At 52.9% G+C, this 11,608-nt stretch overlaps 1 protein-coding gene and 1 pseudogene across 2 annotated transcripts in view; one reads left to right on the top strand and one right to left on the bottom strand.

The window, feature by feature from the left end:
• DDX31 (DEAD-box helicase 31) overlaps positions 1-11,608 on the bottom strand; it is a 63,595-nt gene that overhangs the window by 31,412 nt on the left and 20,575 nt on the right. For both annotated transcript variants that reach the window (XM_023536546.1, XM_023536547.1), the window contains exons 11-12: positions 3,892-3,942; positions 2,156-2,295 (exon numbers count right to left, since the gene is read on the bottom strand). In XM_023536546.1, the coding sequence (XP_023392314.1) occupies positions 2,156-2,295; positions 3,892-3,942 (191 nt within the window). The remainder of the gene's footprint in view (positions 1-2,155; positions 2,296-3,891; positions 3,943-11,608) is intronic.
• On the top strand, positions 7,430-7,547 carry LOC111745607 (annotated as a pseudogene).

Genomic DNA, 11,608 nt, shown 5'->3' with positions numbered 1-11,608 from the left:
GCGCCTGCCCGCGTGCAACACACCAGCATGGATCTGAGCCCGCGTGGACGTGGACGTTATGTGGACTTTTCCACAAGCGCCGCTGGCACGATCCTCGTCCAGATGCGGTCACCACAGAAGCTGTCTGTCCTTTCTGTATCTTTAAAATACACTTGGCTCGCTAATACTTCGCAATGACCTAGTTACTGTTTTCCCTTTTCAATTTCAGGTTTATATCTGAACCTGTCAGAGCAATGAATCTGACTTGTTAGAGAGAAGTTACGAAGCTGGGTGAGGCAGAGGCACCCAGGCCGGTAACGCCGGTGCTGGACGATGACCACCTCGCCGTTACCACCCGCCTTCCTGAGAAGGAGATCACGTCACAGTGGACGAGCACGGGTGACATTGGAAAGCTGTGGGCGGGAGGAACGGGGCGAGGTGAGTCTGCGGGCGCAGCTCGGAAGGAGGAAGGAAGCCGTGAGGGAGGGGGGTCTGTACTTCCCGTGGTGGGATGAGGACACACGATCTGAAAACACCTTCCACAGCTACACAAATGCTCGTGACAGAGAAAAGCAGCTGCAGTGTCGTGATGAGCTCACAGCTGGTGAGGACGGGGTAAGGGAAGTGGGGTCTCGTTCTAAGCCCCAGAACTTCTGGAGAACCACTGCCAGGTCAGGTGCCAGCCCAGACGCTTGGAAGGGCCGCGAAGACGAGGCCCAGCCGGCCAGCCCCCGGGAACCGAATCCGGCTGGGGATGAAGCTCTGGGTGAAAAGCGACTGCGGGATCAACATGGGATTTCTCCCGTGAGATAAAACGCCCATGTCTCCCCACCAAAAAAGCCACCCTCTCCACTGAAGGCACATTAAAGAAACTGCCACCCACCCCTACGTTAGCCCACTGGAAACTGGTACCGGACTTGTGGGGAGTGGGTCCTCGCCCCGCAACACTGAAGGCGGTGGGTGGGTTTTCTGAACACGCCGCAGTCTGTGAAAGTTCACACCAGCAGCCCGAAAAGAGTGTGGACCAGGGTGACGGGAGAGCTCTGCGGGGAGCCGTGGGGACAGCCACATACATGTCCCCAGGTGGCTGGCCTGCGCTGGGTCCTGTGGTCCCCCGATCAGGCCCCGATGCAGAAGGCAGCGACTGTCCCAGCTCTGTACTCCAGGGAGGGGTCCTGTGCTAGCCTCGGTGCTTTACCTAACATGCGGGCCTGGCCAGGGAGCGAGACCCGCATGGCCGACGGGCTCGCTGTCCCCCGGACCCTCTGCCTGGGCAGACGCGGCTCTTTCCACCCCAAAACACCTCAGGTGTCACTGTGCTGCGTCTGAGAAGGAACTCCAGAAAGTGGGCCCGTGTGAAAAGCTGCATGCCCCGTGCCCTCAGGTGTCAGAGGTTTCACGACAACATGACAACTGAGTCACTGCTGGGCCCAGGAATGCTCTGCGCTTTACCACAGTGACCCTCGGCTGGGTGGAGGCGTGGCTGTCCCCCTACCTGCTTTCCCGGTCTTTCCTGGGTGAAGTCGGGGCTTGATGGGAGCCCTAACTGGGCTGCCATGCTGCCAAGTCCTGCTGCTCTGTGCTCTGTGACCCAGGACGAGAACCGGGGGCCTCACGCCAGGGAACGGGAGGCGCCGCCACCCGCAGAGCACGTACGAGACGGCGGCCGGTCTCACCTGTGAGTATGTGGTGCACGTGGCAACCGCTTCTCAGCGACAGTGGCCCCCCGCCCCCCGTCCTCCCCGGGGCTTATTTTCCTGGGGGGAGGAGAGTTGTGTGATGACTTAAAAGTATTCTTTCCAAAGACAAATCCGCTTTAGCGGTACAAAATATTAATTGTAAGAAATTAAAATTGTGAATACAAAAGAGCCTCAAGAAGCTGGCTATGATGGCTGCGCACGCTTATCTCACAGTCAGAGGCACGAGACACGGACCTCCGCCTACAAGGAAAATGAAGTGCAGCAGATCGCTGACCTAGCCTGGCAACGCGATGAGAACTGTCACGTGCTGATGGCACTAAGGGTGTTAGTTTTTGCCACTGGCTATTCTGGGACTCCTTTAGCGATCACAAGGGTTAATGGTGCTTCATCAGCTTACAAGGCCCATCCACTATAAAAAGCGACAGAAAGTTAATTAGGTGAGATCAGCCGAAACCCCGTTCAGGTTTCTGACTCACTTGATTTTGTGAGAAGCCAACGAGTTGACATATTCTGCCTCCGAAGGAGCCAAAATGAGCAGGCTGCTCCCCCGGCAGCCAATGCGGGCAGTTCTCCCAACCCGGTGGACGTACTCAGCCGGCGAAGACGGAGCGTTGTACTAAAGAGGGCGACAGGAATGAAGGTGTTCACAGATCAAGGGACTGCCGTTAATTGGAAGTGCGATACCCCTCACCTGCCTCCAGGTAACCCAAGGATTAAATCCTGGGGCTACGGTTACCCCAACATTGTCGCAAGGAGAAGTCAGTCAACCCCGAGACTCCTGGCTTCGCCGGAGTAACAGGGCTCTGACACGCAAACGTGAACGGTGGCCAAGTTTCAGATAAACGAGATGTCTTCTCGTCCCAGTATCTCCTTTTTAATTTTACTTCTCCACAGGTCTCTTCATTTTCCTATTTGCATCTTTTCACCAAGGTGACTGTGCAAGGTGAAAACGTCGGCAGGTGGGGGCAAACTTCCGCAGATGACCACAAGACCTTGGCCTACTTCCGTGGCAGACAAAGCAGTGGGGGTGAGGCCACGGAAGACGCTGGGCAGGGTAAGGAGGACGGGGCTGGTTACTGCCATCCCAGCATTCGGCTCTGCGGCTGGGACCCTGGGGCTGGGCCCCGCCACCAAGCTGTGGCTCCACTCAGTCCCAGTGGGGCGGAGCTGCAGGGCAGTCAAGAGGCAGCTCCCTTCACACAGGGAAACGCTGCTGCTCCCAGGCACAGAATCCCTGACTCAGGGAAGGGGGCCGACTCTGGAACTCAGCAGGATGAAAGATGCAAAGCATCTGACGTTCTCTGTGGCAATAACTCTGTCACCATTAAAACTTACTGGCCGTATGTTCATTCTTCCTCTTTTTTGGCCTTTGCTGCTACACAAATCAAAGGTCAGAGGACCAAGACAAGTATGATAGATATATGGGAGGCCAGGCACATTAAACTAATCAATATTCACATTATAAAAAGGCTCTAAATGGTCAATTTGATGTGTCTAGCCTTCTGCACATTAAAATGATTCTCGTCTTGTCTTTAATTTGCTCTGTGGCCAGCGGGAAAGACGACGCAATGCCTCCAGTCGCAAAGTAGACCATCTGCAGTGAGCAGCTCAGACTTCCTAGCCAGTGACAGGCATGCGATTCCACTAAAATGTGAATAAACCATGACTCACGTAAACAGGGCACGTGTCCCCTGGTCCCTACACAGAAGGGCTTAAAAACATCACTCTGCAGGCTAACAAAAAGGTAAAATCTAAAACCACTGGACTAGCGCGAACACCTGTACCCTCCGGCAAAGCGTCTAAGGCCGGAGGTATGTATAAGATGCTGTCATGGACTTAATTGCCCCCTGCGGGTCAATGTACAGGACATGGATCTCAGGACAGCTGGGCCATCTCCTCCCGGACAGTGAGGCCTCCGAGAGGCCTGGGTAATTCCCGTCACTGCGGACACTGTGACATGCATTAGTCTGGGAGCAGGGGAGCCTGCCCCTCCCTCCCGAGACTGCACAGTCTGGCTGTTTTGCTGCAGCGGTGAGGTGGGCTGGGTTAAGGAGAGATGTCGGGAGACTGTGCAGATGAGGCTGGTTGCTGCCTGGTTACCAGGGCAACACCCAAGAGGATAATAATAATTATTCTAGTTAAAGCCAACGCATTTACTCACGATCATACATTCCTGCCTCAAGCTCACACCTTAACAACTTAAAAAAATTACCTGAACAATCCACGTGACTTGAGGGAGATCTAAGCCCCGAGCCGCAACGTCCTTCAAAACAGAAAAGAATAGGGATTAGGACTGAGTTCCTGAACGATTAGGGGGTCACAGGCCCGTTCTAATCTAATGCACACCACGAGGGCTCACCCCCACCAATGTGCCTGCACCCCACAAAGCTGTTGGCATACAACTCCAGGAAGCCACTGAAGTCCATTTGTGGTTAAAATTCTGATTCAGGGGCGAGTTCTATGGAACCCGCCGGTGAGGCTGTCACAACCCGCGTCACCAGACACCACCTGCGAGTCGGCCCGAGAGCTTCAAGAGGCTGTTATCAGCTGCGCCGTGGAAGAACTCTGGAAACTTCTGGCATGCTCCACTATTACATTTTACCTGAAACCCACTCTACAATGAGTGCATTCACAGGTGACTACACCCATCCCGTCCCTATCGGTGATGCTAACGACAACAGGGCTTCTGGAAGATCACTCCGAGGTGGTCCCTCGTGGAGGTGAGCTGCGGAGCGTTTTCTGAGGACTGTGCTTCGTAGCCTCAGAGAGCAGCAAGCATCGAGTAGGGGCTGCCCCTCTGGCCTGCTACATCAGATGCAGGTCAAGGGCAGCCAGGCAGACGAAGGCCATCCAAGCAATGGAGAGCCATTTTCTCTTTTCAGCTGGTCGCTACCTAAAGAGCAAAGACTCTCCGCTCTCTGGTTTCTGGCCATTCCGGCAGAGTGACTAGAAAATGGGAATCTTCTGGTTTTCACCGATCATTTACACTTAGCATTCATCTACTCGCTAACACTCCTAACAACGATGTCGCCAGCCAACATTTACCAGGCGCTCCCTACACACCGGACACTGTGGAGCACTTTACCTGCGTTACCTCGACTGATCCTCAAAATAACTATTATTCCTTGGCCACATTACATTATACTGTTCCAACGTCAGAAAAGATGCTGTACCTTCATGGGCTGTGGTGGGAATGCAAAATGGGAGAAACCCTTTAAAGCGGGAGAATTTGGTTAATATCCAGCAAAATTATATATGCACTTTCTCCCTCTGACCCAGAACAATCTCACTCCTAGAAATCCACCCACAGGGACGCCAGCAAAAACACAAGATGACATACGTACGAGGGTATCTGTTTCACCACCATCCGTAATTGGAGGTCTGGGAGGATACAGGTTGAAAAAAAACATGGCAATACCTACCTCATACAACAGAGAATGATACAGCCACGGAAGGAATGAAGATTCCTACGTACTGACATGGAGAATCTTGAGTGTGTCGATTTCAAGTGTGGGCAGTATGCTTTTGTGTAAGAAATGGGGGAAATAAAATATATTCGCTCAAATTTCAAAAAAAAAAACAAAAGAAAAAAATGGAGGGAAAAACCCACCAGCTCATCGAAACAGTTATCCAGAGAAGAAGGAGGAGAACGGGGCAGAGGGGAAACAGATGGCAGCCAGATTCCTCTAACGGCCCTTTGTGACTTTGACTCTGAGGCCATGTGAACGTTCTGACGTAATGAAAAAGTAAGATGACCAGCTGTCATGCAACAGGAAGTACGGAGCATCACCTACTGCTGCCAAAACAGAAGCAAGACCTGACAGTCTGACTCCAACCAGGGTCTAGACCTGGCTGCTAGTTTAGAGGTAATCTGGGGGCGACAGGAACAAGTTCAACATCACCGCCAGGCGCCGTCAGGCAAATGTGAAATGTGGAGTAGCCTAAAGGACAAATAGGCTGGTTTCTGCCACCAAAATCTTCAGGGAAAAAAAAGAAGGGTAAAAACAAAGCAAGAGAAAACCAAAAAACCCATTTAACAGATGGATAAACGGACAGAAGATCCACAGATAAACTAAGAACCAACACCTGGAAGGACGTTCTCAAAGGGTCAACCGTGGTCATCTCTAGGCAGAGGGATTCTCGTGATTTTCACTTTTTGCATTTTTCTGTGTTGTCTGTTTTGTTTTTTAACAATGAATATGTATTTCCCCCACGTTTTTATTTTGAAACATTTAAACCTACAGAGGAGACAGGAGCGGCACGCGAGCGGCGCCTGCGCACCGCCACGGAGACCCATCCGCGGGCGGTTTCTGGCGCGTCTGCGCTCTCCTGCTCTCCACACGGGCACGGTTTTCTGAACCATCCGAAGGTACACTGGAAACGCCACGGCACTTGACCCCTAAACCCTTTGGCACGTTTCTCACAGGTAAAAGGACATTCTTCTACGGAGCCACAACGCCATCATCACTCCTAAAGAGTCTCCTGTTGAACAACATTACTTCCTAATATTCAGTCCGTAGTCAGACTTGTCCAACTGCACTGAAGACGACTCTCGGAGCTGCTTTTCTTCCCCAACCCAGGGCTGAACCACGGATCGTGCAGGTTTTGTTGCACCCCTCTAGAGTTATCACACCCCTTCATCTAGAATGCCGCCCCTGTCCTTTACTCACTTAGTGTTGTTTTGATAACCGTCGATGTTGAAGTCCGCAGGCGTCTTGAGGAACACCCCAGACCCGTGTTTGTCCCGCTACTTCCTCACGGTGAGGCTGGGGGAGGCGTTTTGGCAGAGACACGGTGTCAGGGTGCTGTGTGCCTCCCAGTGCGGCACATGGGGGGCACGCTAGTGCAGCCTGTCCTGCACTGGTGGTGCCGCGTCCAGCCACCTGAGTCAGTGGTGTCTGCCAGCACTCTCCACTGTGAAGGTGCCTTTCGCCTTTGTAATTAAGGAAACGGAGGAGTGAATCCCGCAGACGGCTTCCCAGAACCTTTGCCTGAGGGTTTAGCATCTGTTGGTGCTGCTTGTCCGGCTCGATTGTTACCCTGATGGCTGCCAAACGATGACTTCCCAAGTCCATCCCTCCCTTCCGTGGGAGAGCGGGCGCTCTTCTGTGAGGACCAGCCCTCCGCCCTCTCCCGTCACTGCAGGCACTGCTAAGAATCTTATGCATAATTAGTTTTTGAAAAATAACCCTACGCAAAGTTTCTGCAAGAAGCACATTCAAACAATCGCTCCCTGCATCCCCCAGGCTCAGAGGCAGGACCCGAGGAAGATACCCCCAGCAACATCTAACTCCCCAGAAGGACCACGGGGGGCGGGGCGGGATTCTGCAGCCTGCACTCTGACACACCTGTGGCGGCTGGCACCCTCTGATCAGGGGCCAGGCCACATTTATTAAGGGTCAAGCAGGAGCTTAATGCACTAAAAGTGCGTCAGCCACCACGAGGTGTTTTCAGACGGTCCCCACAGCCCTGAAACCAAAGGCCGACGTTCTGGAGCGGGCGCCTCTGAGAACACTGTTTGGGGTGTTCTGCCTAGAGGCAGGGACGCTGCTTTCCACGCCAACCACAGCTGGCGTCAGAAACACTGGGGGCCCCTAAATCTGCTCAGCTCCGTTGAGAAAGGATCTCGTTCCCATGCTCTGCAGTGTGAGGTGCCTGCAGTCTGTGGGCTGCCACAGTGGTTCACGTGGGCTTCGTGAAACATTTAATGCGTGTCGGCTTCGCAGATTCAATCAAGAAACACAGGCAAAGTCTACGGCCATGCCACCCTGAACAAGCCCGACGCCGTCTGATCTCGGAAGCTAAGCAGGGTCAAGCCTGGTTAGTACTTGGATGGGAGACCACCCAGAAGACCAGGTGCTGTAGGCGTAAAAATAAAAAATAAGGGATTGTGAGCTGATAAGGTCCTTGCAATCTGTGAGGTCAACTGCGGGTTGCCTCGCCTAAAAAAGAAAAAAGAAAGAAAAAAAAACAGGCAAAACTAAAACAACATATGATGTTCATGAAAGTCACTGAGTACGGACACGATGAAACAGTGACTTAGGAAGAATGCCAGCAGTTTGTCATTGAGACTGTTCAGGGTCTCTCACTTGGGTGATCCAGCTCAAACCACCGGCTGAGACACAGTCTTCCCCGCCCCCCTACTTCTTGTGGTGGGGCAGGGGACCTCACCGACAGCCAGTCACTGCTCAGAATTAATCCAGCTGTTCTTTTAAGTGCTTCCTTCCGCTCTGAGCCTGGGCTACCACAGAGAATGGGGGAAAGGAACAGTCTTCCTATCTAGGAACAGAGAGAACTGGACTGCGGTATGACTTCAGCAGCTACGTGACCTGGGCGTATCAGCCCAGCTCTCTGAGCCTCAGTTTACCCACCCATAAAACGACTATAAGACCTACTCGATTTATCTCATGGGGTCACTGTGAAGACCAGAAGAGACGGTGTATGCAAACCGTGTTTCAAGCATTATCAACCCGAGTGCTTCACTCGTTTCACGATAAAGCAAGCACTGGCATGGTGGCAATCAGACGCCGCCCCCCGCTCGCACCCCGGGCCCCTGGGAGAGGCGGGGGCGCCCTCCCTCCGCCTGGCATGCCGTCGGCAGCAGCACCAGAGCAACAGAAACTGCGACCCGCTAAGACTCAGCAAAGGCCCCGGTCCTCCGCCCACTTTCAGAACTGAGATCCGGCCCCACTGCAGCCCTTTAACCTAATTAGGGCAAAAGAATCGCTAAAGTCAGTTCTGAAAGACGCTCAACGGTGCGGCCTTGAAGGCCCTGGGCTCGACAATTGGCTGCCTCCATGAGACCAAGGAGTACAGATGGAAGGCAGCTTGCTCAGGTGCCAGCCTGTCAGTTGGATTAAAATGACTCATTTATTTACCCAAGAACCTCACAAAGTGCTTTTACTAACAGAGAGAGGGGGCCTGCCGGCTCTCTGAGCAAGGGACGCAGCAAATTCGCCTCTGCCGCCTTTCTGGCCTGCCAAAAGTCATTATTGCCGTGTGTGGAAAGCCATCAGCGGGGTACGGGCCCCCGTTGTCCGGGTGACAGATTGGGCTGCGTAATCAGAGGAGGAAGGAGAAGCTGTCAGAGGCGAGAGATCTTGGCTGCGGCCGCCAAAAAACTGGCAACATGAGTTAGCGTAACCGAGTCAGCAGCCAGCAATCTCCAAATGATCTTGCCATTAACACGAGGAAATAAAGTGGAAAGATAAACTTTACCTAAAAAACATGCCCCAGAGAAAACCGAGAAAGTACATTTACTCTGGGTTGTGAACTGACACGCTCGTGACTCTGACGGGCCCACTCCTTTGTCTCCTGGGCCCCTGGCACATGGAGATGCCCCAGGAGGAGAGGAAATTAAGAACTGCACAGACAAAACTGTATTTTGAGTGAAAAAAGAAATAAAGTGAGACAGTGGAGGAAAGCAGCACAGGTGACTCGGGGACCTTCAGAGGGACAGTGCGGTGTATTCCGACGAGCATGCGGCCAGCACACCTGGGTGGAGCCGGAAGTGCCTCTCCTTGCTGGGAGGTGGCCGTGCTCTGGTCATCTGGGGACAACCAAGGGACAACCAGAGAGCACCATGCGTACCAGCAGAAAGCCTACGACCAGCCTTAAAACCAGAGGCCACCTGGAAACACCGTTTGCCGTCACCCAGTGGCGTGTCTCTATCAGCTCATCGACGTGACGATGGTATTAAAAGCCACGGTGAGGTCTGCACCATAAACAGGAGGAAACGTCCTGGAGGTAACCCCGTATCTGAGACCCGATTCCTCAGATTTCTTAGCTCAATCTGGAAAGCGGCTTTGAACTCTCGGGTGACTCCTTCCTGCTAATCCTTCCTGTCTTATTAACTTTGGCTGCTTCTTAGATCTAATTTTCTAGAGAACATAAAAATTACATTTCAAAAGTATAAAGACTCTCTTTCCTTCACAAATGGGTACCTCCTGCCTGACCCCCCTTCCACCTCGGCCTCCATGTCACCATGGTCACGCGGCCTGAGAACCCACAGCATACAAAGCTCTGTATCAGGCCCTGAAAGACTACAGAGCATGAAATTAAAAAGTTCCTTGCTTTTAGATGTTTGGAATTGAGATGAAAGAAACACACACACACACCCCCTTAATTGTTCCTAATAACAGGACATAGAGAGGGAGGAAAATGGGGTGCAGGGGGACTCCCTAGCAGGAAAGGAAATGGTGTAATTGTGGGCTTTTGTGTAGTTACACCATAATTCCCAGATTTTCAGTCTTCTGGCCCCGTTAGAAAGACCTTGGGATGATAAATCAAAATGGCAAAAGGAACGGTGTGAAGGGGGAAAGCCCCACGCGGCAGCTAACGCGATTCCTCTCTATCAGAAGAAGCCAGTTCTCCATCTGCCGTGTCCTGAAGTGGCCCGCATTCCTCATTAACACTAAGGAGGCTCCTGGGGAGCGTTCGCAGGACCTGGCAAGCAACAGGCTGCTTCAAAGGACGCCGAGCGACAATACCCCCCCAACCCAGGCATGATCTATTACAGCGCGTCTCATGCGCCCCACAGCTCAGACGCCAGAAGCGTCCGGCTAAAGCAAACAAATATGGCAGCCGTAGGAGGACCACAGAGTGGAGGAGAACTCTGCTCCCAGGAAGCTGTGCTCGGATCTCGGCCTAGAAATAAGGGAGACGAGCGCCCCGCCCCTCCCGCCCCCGCCGCCCCAGGGCTTCTGCAGTAATCCTCACCCCAGGGTAAGGACGAGATGACTCTGGGAGGGGACCGGGTACTGGAAGCGACCTGAACGAGCAAAGGGACATGAACCAAGAGATTTGAGAGACATCAGATTGTGGCAAGTGAGTCTGCTCTCCCCGTGGCACCAGGACCGGCAGGCGTGAAACGGGGGGAGAGCTGTGCTTTGCCAAGTCACTGGTACCCTGTGTCCAGCTGACATCCCTTGCCCGCAGGTGTCAGCCAGGCCGAACAAGGAAAGTCAGCATGTGTTTTGACCCCACTGGGAATTACATTTCAGAAAGAATGATCTTCTCTTCCATGAAGAGCAAGAAAAACCAAAACCAAACCAAACCAACCCGAACAAACTGACCTACAAACACCTAGAGTTTTGACGCTCGGAGCTCACCCACGTCCATAACGCCGTGCGCTTGTACACTAAGAGACTCGACAATTTCCCACCAGGGACAAATCCAGCATCTTAAGGGCCAAAGATAGAAGACTGTGTTCTGATCCTAACCCCAACTGCAACGCACAGGTTCCTACTGCTTTCTGGCTCAAGATACACGTGTGCCATTCGCTCCTCAGATAACACCACGTGTGAAAATGTGAGTTTATGCCCAACGAGCAAGTATATCTTGGCCTCTCATCTTTAGAAAAGGCACATGTCTGTGGTCTTCAACATCGACTTTCTTGGGCCTCGATGACCCACACGTGCCATCCACAAACACTGAGGGCCCACTGCACACTTGCTCTGTGCCTGACGCTGGGGCAGAACTGGGAACGACACGGTCCTGCCTTCACGAGCTTGTCGTCTGGTGGGAGGACACCCAGGCCTGGTGTGATGAGTGCCGTAAAGAGATGCAGGGTGGCCAGGAGGGCCAAACGGAGAACTGGGGCTCCAGGAGCCCCACCTTCTGAAAAAAATGAACTTTAAAGCTGAGACCTAAGTAGGGGTCAGTCGAAGTCAGGGCGGGCGTCCCAGGCAGAAGGAATACATGTACCAAGGCCCCACGGCCACAAAACACGAGAATGACACATTCGAGGAGCTGAAAGGGGGGCCTGGGTAAGAAGCAAGAGGAGAAATGGGGACAGAGACAGGAAGGGGTCCAGTTCCAGAAGGTACTACCGGACATAGAGATTTTTGGCAAAGTTCTTTACCATGTAGCTTACTTAGGTATTTGCGGGTGCTTTTAGAGCAAACACAAGCACGTGACCTGTGGATGCC

This window comes from Pteropus vampyrus, unplaced genomic scaffold, assembly GCF_000151845.1.
Source record: "Pteropus vampyrus isolate Shadow unplaced genomic scaffold, Pvam_2.0 Scaffold158, whole genome shotgun sequence".
Classification (NCBI taxonomy): domain Eukaryota; kingdom Metazoa; phylum Chordata; class Mammalia; order Chiroptera; family Pteropodidae; genus Pteropus; species Pteropus vampyrus.
This window is presented reverse-complemented; position numbering and strand designations above follow the sequence as displayed.